At 43.1% G+C, this 23,947-nt stretch overlaps 1 protein-coding gene across 4 annotated transcripts in view; it reads left to right on the top strand.

Annotated features, from left to right (window-relative positions):
• Window positions 1–23,673, top strand: part of LOC119722991 (alpha-N-acetylgalactosaminide alpha-2,6-sialyltransferase 2-like) — a 31,096-nt gene extending 7,423 nt beyond the window's left edge. For all 4 annotated transcript variants that reach the window (XM_038193437.1, XM_038193438.1, XM_038193435.1 and 1 more), the window contains exons 2-9: window positions 864–1,013; window positions 10,490–10,700; window positions 11,377–11,557; window positions 15,019–15,184; window positions 16,080–16,197; window positions 18,527–18,678; window positions 20,482–20,745; window positions 23,247–23,673. In XM_038193437.1, the coding sequence (XP_038049365.1) occupies window positions 883–1,013; window positions 10,490–10,700; window positions 11,377–11,557; window positions 15,019–15,184; window positions 16,080–16,197; window positions 18,527–18,678; window positions 20,482–20,745; window positions 23,247–23,472 (1,449 nt within the window). In that variant the 5' untranslated portion in view covers window positions 864–882 and the 3' untranslated portion in view covers window positions 23,473–23,673. The remainder of the gene's footprint in view (window positions 1–863; window positions 1,014–10,489; window positions 10,701–11,376; window positions 11,558–15,018; window positions 15,185–16,079; window positions 16,198–18,526; window positions 18,679–20,481; window positions 20,746–23,246) is intronic.
• Window positions 23,674–23,947: the final 274 nt, after the last annotated feature.

Below are 23,947 nucleotides of genomic sequence, written 5' to 3'. Positions count from 1 at the left end.
GTATACTGATGAATAATGCAAGACTACGATAGAATCTCTCATTAAATTTAACACATAATTTGCTAACTGTAATACATGTACCTGTAGTGTACTTTGCCGAATTTTGGTCAACATTCAGAAAAAAGCTGTCCAGCTTTTGGATCATTGAATACATCATAATGCCATGTTGAACCTGTGCGACACGTCAAGATTAATGCCAGCATATTGACCTTTGGCACGTACATGTAAGTACCGGTAAGTACTACGGCAGCCAACTAAGGCCAAAAAAAAAAAATAGTCGGTCTCTGGTCAGACCGAAGTTCCGGAATTGATGCGGCGACGCGGTTTTTTTTGGGGGGGGTGGCTTTTTTTTTTTCAAGCTTGTATTGTACAGACAAGGTGGATACTATTTTGCTTTTTTGTGTCCTCATTATACATTGGTGTCCTCCATAATTTGCCTTGGTGCCCTTTATCATTTGCCTTGGTGCAATTTCCCCATTCCTTGGTGCTTTTTGGTACAAAAATTTGAGGAGGCGCGGCAATAGAGGGCGCTGTTGTAGCTTCCGTGTTAATTTGAAGAAGAAAAAAAGGTTGACGCGCATGATTAAAATCGACGCGCGCGCTGACCAGAGACCGAGTATTTTTTTTTTTGGCCTAAGGCAGGGATTTTTTTGTACCACTTTGATATGCATGAGTACAAGAATCTCTTAACAAGTTTACAATTTCACTCAAGCATCCCAGCTTTTCAAGACATAATGGTTCAATATGGAGCTGTCATGATAAAGTCAGCAATCTTACAGACATGCTTGATGGTTTGAAACTCTACTCTGAATACAGAAATTTACAGGAAATATACTTTTCTTTTTTTCTTTGATTTGGATTAGTTCCTTTAGACTCAGAGCCATGAGGGTACACGTGGGCAAGATTGTACGGAACACTGCCGTCATCTTTGTTCTTGCGACAGTCCTGCTAGCCTTCCTTCATCTCAGACAGCATTCTGCCACGAGTACCAGTGATAGCAGTGATTCACGTGGGTAAGCATCATTTAGCTCGTACATGTAGCCCTTGTCCACTAAGCAGCTAAGTAAGGATGCCGTTTCAGGCTGATTTGTTCTCTCCCCCCCCCCCCCCAAAAAAAAACAAAGTTTATGAGTGCATGTACATTTATGCTTTGTGCTTTCTGTTACATGTAACTAGGCCTGGGCGAGTAGTGGATTTTTCTCTAAAAAATTACTCGTGAGTAGTCGAGTATTCACGAGTAAACCAGATTCCCATGAAAGTAAAAAAATACGTTTATATGATGGGAGGTACGTGTGACTACACGCAAATAGCTTGCAAGTCACACCACACCTTTCAGCACTGAGATCCTTACTGTGCGACGTTTTCAGTGTTTAAGTCATTTATTTGAATTTTTTGGCTGACGAATGGAATCCGAGGGAGAGAGAGGTGGAGGGAGTGATTCCCTTTTTGCTGGGGACGTATTCAGCCGTGAACCCTAAACCCTAAATTGCTACTCGTGAGTACCTGCTTCTACTCGCGCCAGGACGAGTACTCGAGTAGATGAAAAACCACAAGTAGAGCAACGAGTAGCATAAACTACTCGTGAGTACTCGAATAATCGGGTTACTCGTCCAGCGGTAGTGTTAGCACACATTTTGTTTCTGTACAAAAGTCTGCACCCGATTTCACGAAGCGCTGCGACGCGTCGCAACTCAAGTTACGACGTGTAACACGTCGCAACTCGCGACGCGTCGTATCTTCCATTTCACTAAAGTTGCGATGTGTTGAACGCGTCGTAAGTTCCTTGACAACGGCTTAAAACACGTCGCAAGTTACGACGTGTCTAGTGGTCGTCACAAAATAAGAAGAGTCATTTCTAAGCCAGTTTTATGCCACAAACATTACATTAACGAGATTATAATACCGAGGCAATGTGTGTAAAGTTGTAAATAGAAAATTCATTGAATAATTATGAATTAGACTGGAATATTAGAGTTGAAATTTCAAAGTAGCTATACAGTCCAATGAGAGCTTGTTTTCCTTCAAAATTGCATCGCACGGCCGCCATTTTGTTTTACGTTTTAACAAATTTCGAGCTGAGATCTGACGACTCTTTGTTGAATATCAGACGACTATTTACTGTACGCTGACTAAAGACATAAAACAGTCACCGAGTTGTGCTATAAATACACCTACGACACGTCGCACTTATGACGTATTTAGTGAAATGGATCGCAGGACGCGTCGCAGCTGCGACGCGTCGTAGAGATACGACGCGTCGCAGCGCTGCGATGCATCGTAAGTTACAAAGAGTTTGATGAAATCGGGTGCTGGACTGTTTTGGGTTCTTCTTTCTCAGTTTTGGCTAGAGAGCAAACATCAATAAAACAGGACAGTGAGCATAACTCAAGGCATTTTTATCGGTAACACATGACTGTCCCACGCTTGTACACAGGCACTCAATCACAAATTACATGTTATCATCGTTTCCGCCCATTATCGAAGAAAATACTTCCTGTGACTGATAAGGTTGGTATCGTACTTGTAGGTCTGTAAAATTCAGGTCGTCATTGGGACCTTCGACTTTAGGCCCAATAAAAAAGAGATAAAGACTTGTTTCTCGTGGGAACTTTTTGAAACAAGAAGGATACAGGCTGTTTTTTTGGGGGGGGGGCCAATGATGATCCAAGATGGCGATGGTCTTTTTTTCTTCAAAACATCCACTGCTTTTTTTTTTTCCAACACGGCAGATGCTGTTTTCCCTCAAAATTGCCATCACTTTTCTAAGACTAGCTTTTTAACCTCAAATGGGCTACTCATTCATGAGAGAAACAAACGTTAAGACATAAGATACTTCTGATGGTGACAATATCAGAAAATACAGCAGATTTCACCGTTAAAAATAGTGAAAGAAAGTAAGTCTGGGTGGTTAGTCTAATCAACGGAGCAGAAAGTACATGTTGTACATGCCGAGGGCATACATGTTCATTGTCACGTACACTTCCGTTGTTGGAGGGACAATCTTGATTTCCAATAGTTAAAGAGAGGGTCCGCATTGGAATTTGGTTCCCAATTTGACCTTCCAAAAAACCAATTTCTGAATCTGTACTGTGTAGATGTACATGTATGCAGCACTTGTAAAATGGACCAAAATTAGCGTGTACATTTATGTAAGTACAGTAGGCTCCGATACCAATTCAGTCCAAGATTCGCGATGCTCGGTATGCCATGTATGCGAATTCGTTTTCAGTTCTTCCCCGGCGAAAACTAACATTGGAGAAAATTCCATCCGTGAAGAGGCAGTGGATGATGTTGCTAATTAGAGATCATCAAATAATCTCTCTGAATAACATGAACGTCTATCTCGAGAAATTTGTTTTGAAATGTAGCACACGGTTCGAGACAATCAGAAGTATTTACAACTGTTATGTACATGTAGGATAACAAGAAAAATGAAAACCGACACGGCACCAGTGAACATGCATTATAATGTAAGTTTAACCATTTTTCAGAAGTGATCCCATCTACATGTACCTTGTCTTTATAACTACTACAGGGAATCATTTACCTCAAAAAGGTTGAATCACGATTTTGATTCAGAGTTTAATAGTGCTGGGAATTAATCCGGATATTTTAACATTCAGTTTGAATTCCAGTAGTCGGTTTTAATTGAAAACCGGATAGTTGGTTTGGAAACTGCATATTCTTGTTCATTTACATAAGGTGTCACACATGAATACAAAATAGCTTCCTTAACCCTAACCCTCCAGGGTATGTTTGCTAGAACCCTGCCAAACGCAGCAACATGCAGCACTTGACTAAGTGACAAGCCTGCCCAGTGTAGCAAGATCCACCAGGGGAAAAGTCTCAAGGCCACACTGCCTCAGAGTCTGTGGTCACCGCACGCAGCAGGATACAACTGTGGCATTGTTCAATGGGACTTAGCTCTCAGTGTCTCAGAAGTGGCCGGTTTCTGCACTGGTGTTGGTAGCATTTTCCATCAAAGTGCACCAAACTTTTCCACCTGATGCACTGTGCTGCGTCTGGCAGGGTTAGGGTTAAAGCTGTTTGAAAACAAAGAATGATTTAATTTTATTATTATAGTTTGTGATAGAGACCAGAAATGGCGGCGTGTATATTCTCAGCATTTTGAGGAATACTCTAGCCTAAATTTAAGCTTGGTTGGCCTTCAAAGTTTGGAAATCAGGTCTTTTGTGTTTTTTCCCCTTCATTGTCCCGAAAAGATTGAGGCCCTATGCATGTCATTGTACTGGTGTTTCTGTGTACTTTCACACTTGTAGAGTGAATGAACAGGTACCGGTACATGTACCGATACGTAGCTCTACTACAAACCTGCTTGAATGGACAACAGTTGTCTGATTATTCTCGGTTGACTTGCAGATGTTTTGGCCATTGTTCTCCCACTTTCTCATCTTTTCTGTGAGCTTAAATCAATATTTTCATCTTCCTGACCGTGTCAAGGGTACAATATCCAAATTCTGTTCTTGTTTCCTTAGGCCAAAAAAAAAAAGTCTCCGGCTTCTGGTATGGAGCTTGCCCAAAAAGTGGTGCGGCGACGCGGCTTTTTATTTTTTTTTACCTGTTTTTTTTTTGCTTCAAATGTTGGCGGATGACTGCAAAATGGTGCCCTACTAAACTTAGTGCAAATATATGGGAGGCCACATAAAGCTTATTCTCGATCATAACCCCATCTAAAAACACGTTCAAATTGTGCAGCAGCAGGATTCCAGTCAAACCAGTGAGTTTGGTGGTTTTGAGACATCATCTTTCATTGAAAAAAACCTTTTTCAGTTTGCCGACGCGCATGGCTACGGCGACGCGCGCGCATACCAGAAACCGGAGACTTTTTTTTTTTGGCCTTAGCCGTTCTAGGGTTTCTGGGTGTGAAATTTGCCATCTGTTATCAACTACATACATGTACCTGTACATGTTGTTTTGATCAGTAGTTTGGCGTGCAATTGTGCACAATATGCAATTTTTTTGTTAGGTATTTTTAGAAGCCACACATTGATTTTCATGAAAAGCATGTGTTTTAATTTTTTTTAAAAATATGTACTTTTGGATTCAGGTATTAAGTCTCCTCAGAAACAATCAATAATTCATTGTAACTAGCAAACTAGCCAGCTGTACTTTTTGAAGTTCCTTTTCTATGACAACGATTTATTAAGAGTCGTGTCGTGTAAATACTTCATAAGTGTCCCCGCAAAAAAGAAAGAAGACATTTTGTAATTGACTTTGTGGGATGAAAGGACTTGGCGAGTAAGCTTTATGTGGCCTCTCTGGACTCCCATATATTTGCACTAAGTTTAGTCTAGCACCATTTGCAGTCATCAGCCGACATTTGAAGCAAAAAAAATCAGGTAAAAAAAAAAACAAACGCGTCGCCGCACCACTTTTTGGGCAAGCTCCATACCAGAAACCGAAGACTTTTTTTTTTGGCCTAATGGACACATTTTGCAAAAATCTAAAAGACGAACTAGTACTTACTGACCATAAAAACAAAACTTGTTTCCAAGGATGTAGGCAAGTCCATTCACATGTCCAGTCACAAGAAACAGTGGATGACCAATAACAATGGAATGCCTTTGCCAAAGCTCATTTGAATAGCTTGTGAGTTGAATTGGGACTGGAGGACTTGTGAGGGACTTGCAGGGACTTCAGATTGACTTGACCACATCCCTGCTTGTTTCACTTCTAAGGTTTTACTACTGAAGAGCATTGCTAGCAAGGATATGAACTTATCCTGTCAAACATCTCTTCTACTCACCCCACAACAGCACCTGCAAACGCTCCCCCAACAAGCCCCCTCAGCCCAAGGTTGAATCTGTACAACGAACCTGTCACCACTGAGGGTGACAATCAGAGAGGCAGACAGGGTGGTAGACACAGAGAGACAAGGAGGGTGGCAGGGAATAAGAAATTGAAAGAAAATACATCAGACAATGAGATTGGATTGTCAACTAACCAGTTCGCGCCGGGATTATTTTGACATTGACCGGACCCAGGCGTGGGATTGTTTTTCACAAAACTTGATGCCAGACGGGTTCAGGCTGTCGTCTGCGGGTAGCACACCCTGATATTTCCAGCCTCGCTTGCTGCGAGCGGGTCGCAGACAGATATTTCCAGACTCGGTCACAGCTAGTTTGTCCCTCATCCATTCTGAATACCGCAAAACCTGTGCGTGTATGCACGTCATCCGACGCGAACTGGTTAAGATTGTTTCCGAGCTAGTTTTTCGTGTTAATTTCAAAGGTCATCCAGCCAAAATGCAAAGGAATGTCACAATAAGTAACTATCATATCACTTTTAACCCTGCAAAGTATCACTTGCCAATTGGGCACTCAGAATAATTTCCTTGTGGCTGTGGTTAGTTCCTACTAGGTCATAAAATCCCCCGACCAACCTCTGCTAGGCCCCGCCCACTCCCCTGTGCCACTGAATTCAGATCTTGTCTGGTGTTATTTGCATAACAAAAGAATATGTATACACTACTTGCAAGTGAACACTTTAGAAATTACACAGACTGCCTTTTCACAGCCTCCCTTTCCTCCCAGAGACACTGCTTGGGGTTGAGGGTGGGGTTTGACCACCCATAGCTTGGTTTTGTCAACATTTTCATTGTCATGTCATCCCACAAAGTTTTGAAACAAAATTGATTTCTTGAGCGTAGACACATGAAGTATTTACACGAAATGACTCTTAAAAATCAACATCTGTTAGTGTTATGTGTAAGCCAACTTCCGGTATATGAAATAAAAAGTCTGTACATTTGTATGTAAAATTGGACGTAGTGGTTTAAATTATACTTCAACAATCACGAATCAATAAATGTAGCGACTGTTTATTGACTTTTAACATTGTCAAAAGCCAGCCTCCAGGAATCCAAAAGCCCAGATGTTTCATAGATTAGAGTGACGGGATCGATTGTGCTTTTTCCCCAGGCGCAACGGTAAATTGCTATTTTTTTTTTTAACTAAAAAAGATGTTATTTACATGTGATTTACTCTTGAATGAGACATCGAACAAGGAAATCTGCCCATGATTAGTTACAAAATAATTACATTGTACATGTAGTTTACATATTGAATGACGTCATGGATTTGTTGTCTGATAATAGTTCAGGTTGAAAATGTGTAGATATTTTTGTGCATTAAAGGGAATACAATCATTGGCTTTTGCTGTAATTTTCAGAAATGAACTATTTAAGGGGTTAGTATAATAGATCAAACATTGTTACACTGACATGTTTGAAATTTTGTGTCCGGAAATGCTGGTAAACCAAGAAAAGCAAAAATGTTCAAGTAGTCTAGTTCCCTGACTCCACTAAAGATAAAATGGAACATTTTATAGATGCCAGGAAATTGTAAGGTAAGGGAACCAGTCTAGCTTGCCTGCTCCCGTTCATCAACATGTAACCAATAGCAAACAAACTTTGGACTGAAAAAAAAGGTAGATTTGGAGCAGTAGTTGAAAAATATAGTTAGGTTTTTCCAACGGTGGTCGGCCGACCACCGTTGGAAATGTATACAAAAATACAATTTTTTTGAAAATGACTTCACACCAGGTGCCATAATTTTACAGGATGCTTTAGACTGTCATTTACCAACATCTTAGTAAGGTATTTTGAAAAACTTGGTATTTTTATTTTTCGATGTTTGCAAATGTTGTATATTCCCCTTTAAGAGGCACAAAATACAACGGTGCTCACGGGATACCATATAACAGCCAAGGTTTTGGTGCGGTGCACATTGTCAATGATTGTTGTACATTGTAAGCTGTTACGGCGGTACATGGAAATGTATAGATAGCCTACCGTACGGATCACTTATTGCAAGAGCCTTTATTAAAGTGATTCTTTCAACTCTTCTACCAGTAGTTGAATGTATCAGAGCATTTTGATGTTATTCACCGTGATTTAAAGGGAAAATACAACATTTGCAAACATCAAAAAACAAAATGGTCAAATTATCACGAAATACCTTACTAAATTGTTAGGGAATGACAGTCTAAAACATCCTTTAAAATCGTGGTTCCTGGTGGGCTGACATTTTCAAGAAAAACTGTATTTTTCCAACGCTGGTCGGCCGACCAGCGTTGGAGAAAACTGGCTTTTTTCAAAAACTGTTCCTACTTTTTCATATTTAGTTATTCTGACTTTTCTTTGCAATTGATTACACACCTGTGAAGGGGTTCAAGCTTGCTAGACTTATTCTCTGACCTTACAATTCCCCAAATTGTATTAATTGCTCCGTTTCATCTTAAGTGGGGTCAGGGAACCAGACTACAAGAATATGATAGGTTTTCGTGGTTTTTCCAGCATCTACAAGCCCAAAACGTGAGTTACGTCAGTTTAACAATATTTTCTATAACATGCTAATCCTCCTAATCTATTTATTTCTGAAAATTGCAGCAAGAGCAAAGGCTGTACATTCCCTTTAAAGGGAATATACATCATTTGCTTTTGCTGTAATTTTCAGAAATGGATGGAATTGGGGGGTTGGAAATATATAGCAAATATAGTTACACTGACTTTTTTGAGGTTTTGGGTTCGAAAATGCTATAAAAACCAAGAAAAACGATCATTTTCCTGTAGTCTGGTTCCCTGACTCCATATAAGAAGAAACAGAGCAGTTTACATACATTGGGGAATTGTAAGGTCAGGGAACCAGTCTAGCTGGCTCATACCCGTTTATAGGTTTGTAATCGATTGCAAACAAGTGCGATGGTCAATTGGGGCCAGTATTTGAAAAAAAGCCAGTTTTTTCCAACGCTGATCGGCCGATCAGCGTTGGAAATTGATACAAAAATACCACTTTTCTTGAAAATGACAGTATACCAGGTGCCATGATTTTACAGGATGCTTTACACTGTCATTCACTAACAGTCCAGCAAGGTATTTCAAAATGATTTGGTAGTTGTATTTTTTTATGTTTGCAAATGTTGTATTTTCCCTTTAATAAGAAATTTGATACAGACACAAAGATTAAAGCAATATGTTTGGTCAAATATTTTTTTTTTTTTTTGCATCACTCCCCCATCCTGAAAAAAGTTGAGAACATAACAAACCATTCCCAACTTGTATTTTGGAAATTTGGAGTACATGTCACACTGGTTTAAAGTTTTGTAATCATGAACTATTTCAGTTGTTTTTGAACAAAATTTAATTACATATTCATTTACTTTCAACATACCAACCTGGGCCCAATTTCTTGGCTCTGCTAACCACAGAATTCCACGCTTACGGCCACAAATTTTGTGCTATTAACCGCTCTAGCACACAAATTCTGTGCTAACCCGTTTGCCAAAATTATAATAATATAATTTGGGAGGCTAATCATCCTTACTGGCAGCTGGGAAAGTGAATTGCGAAGGACGCGGCTACAACGTGGTCGGGCCGCTGGCACAGAAAGGCGCCTATGGCTGCCGGCCACATCGACCCATATATGACCACGGAGCACAGCCTGAGATCGAAAGTGTTTGATTTTTCCGGAGGGAGGAAAATCGGAGGGCCCGGAGAAATACCCTCGTGGCACAGGAGAGAACCAACGCACAACTCTACTCACATGTGTCCCGCGGCCGGGATTCGAACCGGGGTCACCTTGGTGAGAGGCGAGTGCTTTACGCACAAGCCATGCACCCATGCCACCCAATTCCTCACTAACCTGTGAAATACGCTAACCATGCTAACCGTATTAATGCACGGATTAATGGTCTGCTAAGCAGGGATTTTTCGTTAACGGTAAGCAGAGCCAAGAAATTGGGCCCTGATTTCCTTCACAGTAGTTTCTTCCACACATTTGTGTGTCAGTAGAGGCAGCTCTATTGTGGACAAAAACACAAATTCTGTAAAACATCATTATGCCAAAATTCTTTTTTCAACAGAGACAACAAGTGCCAATTTTATACCAAATTCTTTAAAATGATCACGTCCCAAAAGTTTTTTTTTTTTTTCCGGTAACCTGACCGACCCGACCCACTGACCATGCTGACCCAAACCTTTATGATGTACATAGGGTCAGCTGTTGAATTTGTTTTTATACCGGTGTAGCATGAATCTAGGCTTTATGAAATACGGACTCATTGGTGGTATTGCGCATGCTCATGCATAGATAATTAGTAGAGGGACCAGTCACGTGAGAGGGTTTAACCAATAAAAGGGAAAAAGAGTCCGATTTTCACACGAGTCCGATTTTCATATGACACCGGTATGTCATAGTCAATAATTTTGTTTTAAATTGTATTTTTATTTGGCATATTTGGAATCGTAAAAAAAAAATTAAAAAAATAAGCATGGATTTGCTTTTTACAAACATGTACACTGTAGGCCTATGTCCGCTTGTCCAAAAAAAAACTACCCCAGGATCCTTCCTTTTTTGCACTGTTACCCAAGAACAAAACATTTATTTGTTCTGGACCATATGAGTTGTCATAATTTGTCTAATACCCACAGATCCTTTGTTTAAGTGTGATTGTTTTTTTTTTCCCCCAGGCATCCTGGTGGCATCAATTTGCCAAAATTGCCAAAAGTAACGTCGCGTGTGCCTGCACCATCAAATATATCGACACAAGCCATGCAGAGGGCTACAACACTCAGCGCCGTGGAGACCAACCTTAGAAAACTCTCGGAGACCCATCTGGTCACGTTTAAGAACGCCACCCCGGAATTCAGCTTCAGGCAGAATGACTTCTTTTCACCATCGGTACGATAGTACAGTAATGGACCACATTTATTTTAGCGAATGGGGCCGCTGTTATGACTAGGACTGTCCCCGGGTACCCAATTACCCAACCGCTGATGTTGGGAACCGGTTACAGATTATAGAATCGAGCAACCGTAATTAACTTTACATGTGATTAACTTACATTGTAACTTCTCAGAAAATGAAAAAGAAAGGTTTTGAGTGTCATTGATGGGGAATTTTCAAAATGAAAACCAGGCTACATGGAAAAACAAAACAGATTCACGTTTGTAATTTGCACCGTAACGCTAAAGAGCTCACTGTAAGTTTATATTTTTCTTTAGTGATGCACCGATGTGGTAGTATTATCATGGGGACCTTCATGAACAATGTGAAAACCAACTTCCGAGATTTGTATTTTGGGGTTGGGATTCTGTAACAGTTTTTTTTTCTAATCGGGTACCGATTCCAATACTACCTGGAAATGTACACCCTTAGTGACGATACCATTTTCTGGATACTGGTGGTAGAAATATCACATTTTATTGAAACAATTTACAACAAATGTAGCAACCTTACTTTAATGTAAAAATTTAGATTTGATTTTAAAATTACCTGTAGACTTTATTTCTTGATGCATGTATTTCCTTGTGGTTAACTCTCACATGTGATAAATTTCCTCATCTTCTGATCCCAGACATGTCCGACATCCCTCCAAACAAGGCTAAGTGCCAATACTTCATGGACATCGGAGCTGTATCACCCTGAGATTAAACAGTTGCTGACCAGCACCAATATCAGCAGGAAGGAATACCAGCGACTTGTCACCTACTGGATGCCATTTGGATTCAAGTACCATCAGAATTTCACCTATGAAGGTGAGGTCCCAGGATGTAGTGGGCTGAGCTCCCATAGGGCAGTATGCTGAGTTCCCAGGGCAGTAGGCTGAGTTCCCAGGGTAGTAGGCTGAGCTCCCAGGGTAGTAGGCTAAGCTCCCAGGGCATTACGCTGAGGTCCCATGGCAGTGGGCTGAGCTCCCAGGGCATTAGGCTGAGCTCCCAGGGTAGTAGGCTGAGCTCCCAGGGCAGTATGCTGAGTTCCCAGGGCAGTAGGCTGAGTTCCCAGGGTTGTAGACTGAGCTCCCAGGGTAGTAGGCTGAGCTCCCAGGGCATTACGCTGAGGTCCCATGGCAGTGGGCTGAGCTCCCAGGGCATAAGGCTGAGCTCCCAGGGTAGTAGGCTGAGCTCCCAGGGCAGTATGCTGAGTTCCCAGGGCAGTAGGCTGAATTCCCAGGGTAGTAGGCTGAGCTCCCAGGGTAGTAGGCTAAGCTCCCCAGGGCATTACGCTGAGGTCCCATGGCAGTGGGCTGAGCTCCCAGGGCATTAGGCTGAGCTCCCAGGGTAGTAGGCTGAGCTCCCAGGGCAGTATGCTGAGTTCCCAGGGCAGTAGGCTGAGTTCCCAGGGTTGTAGACTGAGCTCCCAGGGTAGTAGGCTGAGCTCCCAGGGCATTACGCTGAGGTCCCATGGCAGTGGGCTGAGCTCCCAGGGCATAAGGCTGAGCTCCCAGGGTAGTAGGCTGAGCTCCCAGGGCAGTATGCTGAGTTCCCAGGGCAGTAGGCTGAATTCCCAGGGTAGTAGGCTGAGCTCCCAGGGTAGTAGGCTGAGCTCCCAGGGCAGTATGCTGAGTTCCCAGGGTAGTAGGCTGAGCTCCCAGGGTAGTAGGCTTAGCTCCCAGGGCATTACGCTGAGGTCCCATGGCAGTGGGCTGAGCTCCCAGGGCAATAGGCTGAGCTCCCAGAGTAGTAGGCTGAGCTCCCAGGGCAGTAGGTTGTGCTCCCGTGGCATTGTGCTGAGGTCTCATGGTAGTGGGTTGAACTCCCAGGGCAATATGCTGAGCTCCCAGAGCAGTAGGCTGAGCTCCCAGGGTAGTAGGCTGAGCTCCCAGGGTAGTTGGCTGAGCTCCCAGGGCATTACGCTGAGGTCCCATGGCAGTAGGCTGAGCTTCCAGGGTAGAAGTCTGAGCTCCCAGGGCATTAGGCTGAGCTCCCAGGGTAGTAGTCTGAGCTCCCAGGGCAATAGACTGAGCTCCCAGAGTAGTAGGCTGAGCTCCCAGGGCAGTAGGTTGTGCTCCCAGGATAGTTGGCTGAGCTCCCATAGCATTACGCTGAGGTCCCATGGCAGTGGGCTGAGCTCCCAGGGCATTAGGCTGAGGTCCCAGGGCAGTGGTCTAAGTTTCGAGGGCAATGGGCTGAGTTTCGAGGACACTTGGGGTCCCAGGGCAGTAGGCTTGGGCCCCATCATGCCCATGGCAGTGGGCTGAGGTCTCAGGGCAGCAGGCCTTGGCCTCAGATCAGTGGGCTGAATTCACAGGGCATTAGCCTTGAGCCCCGGGGCAATGGGCTGAGTTCCCAGGGCAGTAGGCTTGGGCCCCAGGGCAGTAGCCTGAGTTCCCAGGGCAGTTGGCTTGGGCCTCAGTGCAATGGGATGAGTTCCTAAGGCAGTAGGCTTTGGCCTCAGGGCAGTGGGCTGATTTCCCAGGGCAATAGGCTTGGGCCTCAGGGCAGTGGCCTGAGTTCCCAGGGCAGTAGCCTTGAGCCCCAGGGCAGTGGGCTGAGGTCCCTGGGCAGTGGGCTGAGTTCCCATAGGAGGCAAGACCAGGTCAAAGGCCATGAGCCAAAAGTCTTAAGAAGAACCCCCACGTCTCGGGGCAGAGTCAGTAGGCTCAAGTCCCAAGGCAGTCGGCAAGCGTCCCAGGGCAATTGGCAACGGTCCCAGGGCAGTAGATTGTGTTTCAGTGGGAAGCAAGATCAGGTCCCAGGCCATGAGCTAAAAGTCTTAAGAAGAACCCCTATGTCCCAGGGCAGGGGCAGTAAGCTCATATCCCAGGGCCGTCGGCAAGGGTCCTAGGGCAGTCAGCAAGGGTCCCAGAGCAGTCGGCAAGGGTCCCAGTGCAGTCAGCTAGGGTCCCAGGGGAGTCAGCAAGTGTCCCAGGGGAGTCAGCAAGGGTCCCAGGGCAGTTAGCAAGGGTCCCAGAGCAGTCAGCAAGGGTCCCAGGGCAGTCAGCAAGTGTCCCAGGGGAGTCAGCAAGGGTCCCAGGGCAGTCAGCAAGGGTCACAGGGCAGTCAGCAAGTGTCCCAGGGCAGTCAGCAAGGGTCCCAGGGCAGTCAGCAAGGGTCCCAGGGCAGTTGGCAAGGGTCCCAGGGCAGTCAGCAAGGGTCCCAGGGCAGTCAGCAAGGGTCTCAGGGCAGTCAGCAAGGGTCTCGGGGCAGTCAGCAAGGGTCTCGGGGCAGTCAGCAAGGGTCTCAGGGCAGTCAGCAAGGGTCTTGGGGCAGTCAGCAAGGGTCCCAGGGCAGTCAGCAAGGGTCACAGGGCAGTCAGCAAGGGTCTCAGGGCAGTCAGCAAGGGTCCCAGGGCAGTCAGCATTGGTCCCAGGACAGTCAGCAAGTGTCCCAGGGCAGTCAGCAAGGGTCACAGGGCAGTCAGCAAGTGTCCCAGGGAAGTCAGCAAGGGTCCCAGGGCAGTTAGCAAGGGTCCCAGGGAAGTCAGCAAGTGTTCCAGGGCAGTCAGCAAGGGTCCCAGGGCAGTCAGCAAGGGTCCTAGGGCAGTCAGCAAGTGTCCCAGGGCAGTCAGCAAGGGTCACAGGGCAGTCGGCAAGGGTCCCAGGGCAGTTGGCAAGGGTCCCAGGGCAGTCAGCAAGGGTCCCAGGGCAGTCAGCAAGGGTCCCAGGGCAGTCAGCAAGTGTCCCAGGGCAGTCAGCAAGGGTCACAGGGCAGTCAGCAAGGGTCTCAGGGCAGTCAGCAAGGGTCCCAGGGCAGTCAGCATTGGTCCCAGGACAGTCAGCAAAGGCCCCAGGGCAGTCAGCAAGTGTCACAGGGCAGTCGGCAAGTGTCACAGGGCAGTCGGCAAGGGTCCCAGGGCAGTCGGCAAGGGTCCCAGGGCAGTCGGCATTGGTCCCAGGGCAGTCGGCAAGGGTCTCAGGGCAGTCAGCAAGGGTCCCAGGGCAGTCAGCATTGGCCCCAGGACAGTCAGCAAAGGCCCCAGGGCAGTCAGCAAGTGTCACAGGGCAGTCAGCAAGTGTCACAGGGCAGTCGGCAAGGGTCCCAGGGCAGTCGGCAAGGGTCCCAGGGCAGTCAGCATTGGTCCCAGGGCAATCGGCAAGGGTCCCATGGTAGTGAACTGACTTCCAGTAGGAAGCAAGATCAGGTCCAAGTCCAGCAGCCAAAGGTCTTAAGAAGAACACTTATGTTCCAGGGCTAGGGTACAGGGTAATAGGCAAATAATAGACCAAATGATACTATTTTTTTTTGGTTTTTAACAATAATTTTTTTTCCTTCAATAGAGCTCATTGATGTCCTGAACTTGTTCCCTAAGTCTGACTCCATCTTTGACTTTACGAGACAAAAGTCCAGACCACAGTGTGTATCCTGTGCTGTGGTCGGTAACGGAGGCATCCTCAACGGATCCAAGATGGGCAAGGAAATTGACGGACATGACATGGTGTTCAGGTTAGTAGCTGGCTTCTCGTTTCCTTGCACTAGTTATGACTGGTTGGAGCTGGTTGGAACTGGTTTAGGCCATACGACCAACTCTGTGAAGTCGGTCATGTAAATTGGTAAGGAAATCCATGAACATGATATGGTGTTCAGGTGAGTAGCTCTGAATAAACTGACTTCCGGTTGCCTCATAGCAGTTTTGACAGGTTGGATCTGGTTTGAACAGGTTTGAACAGGTTCGTGAAGTCGCACGTTGGCACATGTATTTGCATGCAAGCACCATTTTAGAATGATGATGGAGGATAACTGAAAAATTGATGACTGTTACTGAAACAAACCTAAAACTGTGAATAACATTAAAATATTTTGACTGAAAAGTCATTTCTAGTCAGACAGTGATATTGAAGTGCTCAATTGAAAGAGTAATCAACTAAAATAAGAAGCATAGTTTTTACTGGTTGAATTGATTTGAAATGCATTTAAAGAGTCTGCTATGTTTGTAATCATTGATTCACAAGATGGAATTTTGCGTCGGGGTGATGTAAATCAAGTTAGATTTTGCCCTTCACCAATTAACGTATAAACACTGTATACTCAGTGTGTTACCTCCCGAGTGAAAGTTGGAAAGCATCACTCATCATTATTTTTATGAATAGTTAATGTGGTACCTGCTGCTATGTACATCAGATTTGAACCAGCCAACCGATCCTGTTAGCTCGGTGGTCGAGTGGTAAGACATCTGCACTAGAAAGCAGGAGGTTGTGGGTTCGAGTCCCACCTGAGTGATGTTTTCCAACTTTCACTCGGGAAGTAACACACTGAGTATACAGTATTCACACGTCGATGAAGGGCAAAATCTGATTTGATTTAATCATTGATTGTTGCGATGAATCCTATCTGTTTACAGAGTCAACCACTGCATCAGACGTGGTTACGAAGATGATGTCGGGAATCGAACCACTCACCTTGTATTGATGGACCGGTCACTCCGAAACACAAAGGACAGAGATATCCCTAGGGATGAGGTGAGTAGAGGGACGTGGGTGGATTTGAACCCCTGACCCTCTGATCACACCTCCCTCATTCAAGATAAGGAAAGCAGCTGGATTCGAACCTCGGACCCTCTGATCACACACTCCCCCGTGCAAGGTTTTCATTTGTATTTTAAGTAACACAAGGACAGCAGCTGGATTTGAACCCCTGGCCCTTGTACTGTGCACAATTTGAGACAGAGGGGTACCTTTGTGTCCCTACACTCTACAGAGCTGCCAACTCTCCCTGATTCTGCAGAAAGTCTGGATTTGAACCCTAGACCCTCAGATCACACACTTCCCCGTTCAAGTTGATTCCAAACAGCACAGGACAGCAGCTAGATTCGAACCTCGAACCTCTGATCGAACACTCTTCCATTCACGGTTTTCATTCTGTTTAATAATAATAATAATAATCGGCATTTAAGAACGCTCTTATTAGTAAACTAAATCACAGCGCTTACAGTATTATTATTACCCCTGATCATTGGACCAATTAAACATTCCAAATACCATCTCAGCTCCCTGGGGAGTATACAGCTCGATGCTGCCTGATAGGCGCAAGCAAGCTTATTCAATCACAATAACCATCTCTGCCCTCACAGGTACCCATTTACTCCTGGGTGGAGAGAAGTAATGAGTGACAAAGTGCCTTGCTCAAGGGCACACGCACCATGACCCCGGCTGGACTCGAACCCACAACCTGCAGCTTTACCCATAGACCACGAATCCAGTGCCCTTAACCACTAGGCCACAGCACTCCAGCATTCAGGGCAATAAAAGGACAGCAACTGGATTTGAACCACAGATCCTATTATTACACACTCCCCTGTCAAGAGTTAAAGTCTTATTCTAAACAACATAAGGTCAGCGTCTGGATTCAAACCCCAGACGTTATTTAAAGTCTTCAGTTTCAATCCAAATGACACAACACAGAGCCAGCAGCTGGATTTGATCCCTACATCCCCTGATCACACATTCCTTTAACTCAAGCTTTTCAATCTTAATCTAAAGTAAACAACACAAGACCACCACCTGGATTCGAACTCCAGACCAAAGTGACCATTTTAGCCGATTTTCGGCAAACTTTGACGGATTTTTTGTAAAAAAAAATGAGTTTGACAGAAAATTTGACAGAATGGATTTTTTGGGCAGATTTCTTGCAGAATTCTGCAAAAATTGTTATTTGACAGAAAAACATAGCAAATTTGGAAAAAAAATGTAGATTTGTTTAAAAAAGCTTCAATCTTTGCAAACAAACCCTTGCATAATGGGACAGGTTGGCTGGTTTAGCTAGATGCTGGGGTTCACTGGGTATCGGATTTCGTCATAACGCAACCTCGTTTTGACTGAAATTTACGCAATTTCACAACACCTTTATATGACCATTGATTGTTTATAATGTAATTTGAACCTTAGTTTAATAAGGCAATATTACTACATTTGCATGTGATTTTAAGTGTTTATAGTCGTGTTCCCTAACGTGGCGCACTTCGAAGCTTACCCGACTTTCCTCGTGTAGTGTTGCCAAACCTCTTTGTTGACAAACCTCAAATTCATGCAGTAAAACACTAGTACTTTTACCTTATTAATGCTTGCTATTTAACCTCTGTGAACAATTTCAGTTTCATAAAATTTAATCCGAAATTCAAAAACGGTGGCGTCCGGAAATTGGGCACAAATTGGCGGAGTGTTCCCTAACGTGGCGCACTTGAATAAATCTCGGAAAATTCCAATTTAACATTTAAGAATGTCTGTAAACTTGATAAATTCTGATAATCAATTATTATCTCTACTTACATGCCCAGCCAGATGTTTGTCAGAAAATCATTTTCTTATTTTTTGGGGCATTTTTAAAGGGTTCACTTTGCACTTGAAAATAAAATCGGAAAATCACGCCAAAATAAATTTTTCTTCTAACTTTGTTACGGGTAAATAAACTCGCGATTTATGAAGAGGAGTGTTTAGAACTTGATGAAATTTCACTTTCTTGGAAATTTCAGTTAAAACTTTTGCTCTAGGTAGGCGTTACAGGCGAAAAATCAAAGTGTGCCACGTTAGGGGCCGCGCCACGTTAGGGTACATCAACAATATAGTGTATTTCATGGAAATTTGGCAGATTTTTGATATATTTGACAGATTTTTGACGGGCATTTAGCAGAATTTGGCCATGACCTTACGGTCACCCTGCCCCAGACCCTCAGATCACACATTTTGCCATTCTGAAATCTTCAGCAAACAACACAAGTTCTTCAGCTGGACTCGAACCGCGGAACCACCGATCACACATTCCCTAACAATTGTTTTTCCCGTCGTTCATCAGGGAATCAAGTACGTCTTTATGCCGTGTCGCAAGCAGGACTACCGGTACGTCAAGGAAGCAGCCACCGGCCGCAGTCCAAAATTAAAACTCCGCGTCAATGTTCAGGACGTCAGGATACTTCATCCAGATTTCATCAGATACAACCACAAAATGTAAGCCGGGGGGCCTAAAACTTTGCTGTGTACAAGAACATAGCTTCAAGAGATACATACAGAGTATGCCAAAAAAAGTGCAAGTTCAGAAAATGAATAATTAAAACTGTTTAATGTTTCTTTCTTCAATGAAATTATATGTTACATTAAAGCCTGACTATTTCACAGTCCACTCCTTTTGACCCCATTCCATTTGGGTCCCTAGATCCAGAAATACAATCAATTCAGTGAAAGGGTGTAACCTTTATCTTGGTCACTCTCACCTGGACATGCTGAATCTGGGTTAAGCATTGAATAGGCATTGAAGTTGGTGACATCACAGGTGAGGGTGGCCCAAGTGAAATTGACACCCTTTCATTTTGATTGATTGTATTTTGGGACCTAGGGACCATAGAATGGACTGAGAAATAGTCAGGCTTTAATGTAATGTATAATTTCATTGTAGAAAAAACATTAACAAGTTTATAATTATTTGTTTTCTGTATCTTTGTTTTTTTGGGCACACTCTGTAGTTACATTCCCTTCAAAATACATGTAGTTCTCACTAGGCCAAAAAAAAAGTCTCCGGTTTCTGGTATGCGCGTGCGTCGCCGTAGCCATGCGCGTCGGCAAAATTTTTTTTTTTTTTAATGTAAGATGATGTCTCAAAACCGCCAAACTCACTGGTTTGACTGGAATCCTGCTGCTGCACAATTTTAATGTGTTTTTAGATGGGGTTATGATTGAGTATAAGCTTAATGTGGCCTCTCTGGGCTCCCATACATTTTGCACTAAATTTAGTCGGGCACCATTTGCAGTCATCAGCCGACAGTTGAAGGAAAAAAAAGGAAAAAAAAAGAAAAGAAAAAAGCCGTGTCGCCACACCACTTTTGGGGCAAGCTCCATACCAGAAACCGAAGACTTTTTTTTTTGGCCCTATGATGATGATACAGATGTGTTGAACAGGACACTGGCAGTGTTGTAGTCAAGCCCATCACAAGTCCTCACAAGTCCTCACAAGTCAACTAGTCCTAAGCCAAGTCACAACCTATTCAAATGGATTGTAACAAAGGCATTCCTTTGTTATTGTTCACCCCCTGTTACTTATGACCAGACTTGCGAAGGACTTGTGATGGTCTTAACAACAACACAGAATACTAGCATTTGTTAACCCTTTCCTTACCATGGGCGACTTTTGTCGACAAGAACTACCCCCCTGCTGATTCCCATGGGCGACTTTAGTCGACCAGGAAACCACACACAAAACACTCTCAACACAGACATATTCACTACTTTTCAGAAAGGCAGCATGTTGATATGTTTGGCTGCCCATACATCATTCTATTGGTGTTGTTTATTCATAGTGTTACCATTACAAAAAAATGAGAAAAGTGCTTCAGAAGTATCCACGCACAATTTGAGGTATGGAGTGCCATTTGGTCATGTGGTGAAATGGCTTGCAGTTTGATCATTGGGACCAGATGAACAAAAAGGCATAACTTTCTTATATTTGCACGTATGGACTTCATTTTTACATCACATAAAAGAGTAAGGTTCAAGGAACAAACGTTACACACAACACCTATGATTTAAATCACTCCTTGGTAGTGAAAATCTGGGTTGAAAAAAGTGAGTTTTGGACTTGTGGTCGTTTGTTTCACGCTCTAGTGATTTCCTCATGACTGAGCAAACAATTTGGTCATGGGGAGAGCCAAGTCAATAAACAATGTGGTAATGAAAGAACAACAACACAGAATACTAGCATTTGTTAATGTGCAAGGAAAATGTGAGCTTCAGGATGAATTCTCTCTCCCTTTTAAACAGTTGGGAAAACACCCGATCCTTTCGGCCAACGACGGGCGGCATGATGTTTTTCACTGCGCTTCACGCCGGCTGCGACTCGGTCAGTGTCTACGGCATGGGCTTCACCGGCGCATACTCGGAGCACTACTACGACAAGTCGTTCGTTAAATTCAAAAACGTCAAAGGCAGTCACGACTTCAAGAAAGAGGTTTCGATCTTAAAGCGTCTGGATCAGGACGGATTAATACGATGGTACAAGCGAGATGTACACGAATTCTCTGCCAGGTAGCCGATAAAATGCTTTTGCTTTATCTTATTCAACAATTTTATCAACGTGGAAATATTGTTTTGCCGAAATTTTATTGTCTTTCTTATTTATTCAAATTATTTATTGACCATTTTTATGACCGCATTATTCTAGTTTTTTTTTTTATATCAGACATGCAATTTTTTCCTCGGATCCGCTGATTTCCTTCTTTTTTTTTTTTACTTCTCATGAATGCCATTACAAATTGAAAAACACTGTACAGAGTCTTCTGTGGTAAGGCATTTCCTCGTTTTTTGTAAATTTCCAGTTGCATGACTGACATATATGTTTTCAGAAAACAGAAATCTAAACAAATGTAAAAACAAAACAAATAACTAAAAAAAAGTACTTCATAATGAAGCATTGTGATATAATTTTCTTACTTCAAAGTACTAGGCATGTTTGACTCCTGACTGTTTTTTTTCCCAACTTTTGGTAAGTTATTGGGGAAAATTTACTTTTTAATTTATAATCTTAGAAAAACAATTAAAGTCAAATTTGAATGAAGACTTAATGAAACTTTTGGAAAGACGCATGTCCAAGGAAATGCCTTTTTTGAAGAACCATTGTTCTGGTGTAAAGTCAACCATAAAAGAGAAATATTTCATTACCACGGAAACAAAACCTGGGAGACATCATGGCCGAGTTCGGGCGGTCTGCTCTTGACACGGATAAATTGTTCTCTCGCTTGAACGGCGGGAACACAACCCGCGAACACTGCACTCGGAACAGGATCACACAACACCCATCCGTCAGGGATTTGCAAGAACAATATAACCGCGTCAAGAACTGACTACCCGAACTCGGCCCATATTACTTCATTCAGTTCAGAAAAAAATATTTAAAACAAATTATTTGACAATTTCTGTGACATTATTTTTAGATGACATTTTTAGCACTGATGCTAGTAACAGGGTTTGATGTTTGTGCAAGTACCGATGCATGTATATATATATATTACTTTTTTAGTAAACAAATAATGAATGTTTGTGAGTGCAATGGTAAGAATAATAGAACATTTTCATCTGTCACCAAATGAAATTATTCTTTCCGTTGCACGAACGTGAAACATTCATTATTTGTTTTATATAACACCTGAATAAATCCTTGTCATCTGATTGGTTGACTTTAAATAGCCAATTTATTCAGGTTAAAAACTGTTAAAAGTTTGACTAGTTCATCATATTTATATTAATGCAAACTGTTCAACAGGTTGAGAACAATCATATGCAATATATCTCGATTTAAAACAGCGCCAGCAGCAGTGACACCGTGCAATGGAAGTTCTATTCACCGTGCAATAGAACTACCATTGTACTGTGCGCTGCGCACCACGTGCGCGCCGTGCGTTGGTACGAATAATTCAATGACGTGTGATCAACGATCCACCAATCAGATAACAGGGATTTATTCAGGTGTTGTATAAAGTGCAATGACTGTCAGTAGGAAAACATTTTGACATGTGTTTTACAAATACTGTAAAGATGTAATAACTATTTTTATAAAAATTAGTGATTACTTTACTTTGTATTGTACATGCAGGTATACAGAATAATTAACTGATTGATTGATTCTATTCTGATACAAAACTTTTCTATTAAGGTTAATAAGGAGCTATATGTGCCAAATGAAAAAAAAAAACAATCAAATGAATTTGGGCAAGTCCAAGAATTCGCGCACGCTGTGTTCCACACATATCAAAAGTTGAACCCTCTAAGATATTCATGGATTTCAGTGTTTTCACTCTACTGTTGGCATCCACAAGGAGAATACCCACGCACATTTTTTATGTTATACATGTAAGTCTTTGCGATGATTATGTGAGTAATCTGTTCTCTACCCTCACAGGTACCCATTTATTCTCCTTGGGTGGAGAGAGGCAATTGTAGTAAAGTGTCTTGCCAAAAGGGTAGCAAAATTCCAACCAATCATCAGCCTTTTAGTGCGTGCGTGGCTACTACCCGGACGCGTCGACGCGCCCGGACGCTTGCACAAAAATTAAAACAAAAAATGCGAGTCTAGTTTTCCACGAGATCGTGACCTTGTAATTGTTCTTACATTATCTTATTTTTATTTTACTTATAAAAGTATTTCAAGAAATTATTTGAGTGTATGAACTTATTTTTCATCTGAACTTACAGTTATTTGCTCTTACGGTTTTTTTACTCACCCTTCTTTCACAAATGGAAGCAACTAGACAAAATCCGCGTTGTGATTGGTTAACTTTCCAGCACTCTAATTTGCATAAAAACAATGAATAATTCAACAAAATCAAGTTGGAAAAGGCCTCGTGGCTTCGCCATTTGTGCATGCTGACTTAATCTTTGCTCCAGTCGCTTGGTGCTTTCGCAGCTCCGCCACTCTAAGCCACGATCTTTTGAGGTGAGAGTTGTGCATATCTCATCGACAGCAGTTCCCCCTCTTAAAAAAATAGTGGTAGACGGCTGACCTTCTTTTGATGTTATTTGTATATATTTAGATTTTCACTGGACCTAACCACGGTGCCCACCATAAATTCAGCGGAAAACCAATCTAAACTAAAGCCCAGGCAGTCCTACAGGAGGGGCGTGATACGAGAGACGCCCCACCAATTATACCAAAACGCCCCTGACTTGGTGAAGCTCAGGCAGCGGGCAGGACTCTCTCATCACTGGCCCGACAAACGGTCACAAAACGGTATCAAAGTTGACAATTTGAGTTCGTAACCACCAACATTTCAGTCCTTATTTATTCAGTCATTCAGGCCTTTTTATTTTTTCAACCATATTATCCGTATTTTCATGGAGAACTTCTCGATTAGTTCCATTTCCAAATCACACAAGTGTCATCTTCTGACATGCTGCTTCAACTCGAGACATTCATTTCTGTTTAAGACTGTCATTAAAAAGTCTCATTTCCTTTGTCATTGTTGCTGGCAAGTGTGTGGAGTGCTCGCCTCTCGCCACTGTGGCCCGGGTTCGATTTCTGGCTGCGGACCATATGTGAGTGGAGTTGTTCGTTGATTCTCTCCTGTGCCACGAGGCTTTTTCTCCCTCCGCCAAACTCAAGCCTATCCATGATGTCTGGCTGAGCTCCTTGCTCGGACATGGGTTGTATGGCAGCAGCCTAAGGTGTTGTGGACATTTTTGAAAGAACCTGCATTATTTCATCGGGCCAGGTGCCCGAGTTCAACATACCAGT

The sequence above is a fragment of the Patiria miniata genome, unplaced genomic scaffold (genome assembly GCF_015706575.1).
Source record: "Patiria miniata isolate m_02_andy unplaced genomic scaffold, ASM1570657v1 HiC_scaffold_16, whole genome shotgun sequence".
NCBI classification, from domain to species: Eukaryota; Metazoa; Echinodermata; class Asteroidea; order Valvatida; family Asterinidae; genus Patiria; species Patiria miniata.
Note: the sequence above shows the minus strand (reverse complement) of the source record. Positions and strands in the feature narration are given on the sequence as shown.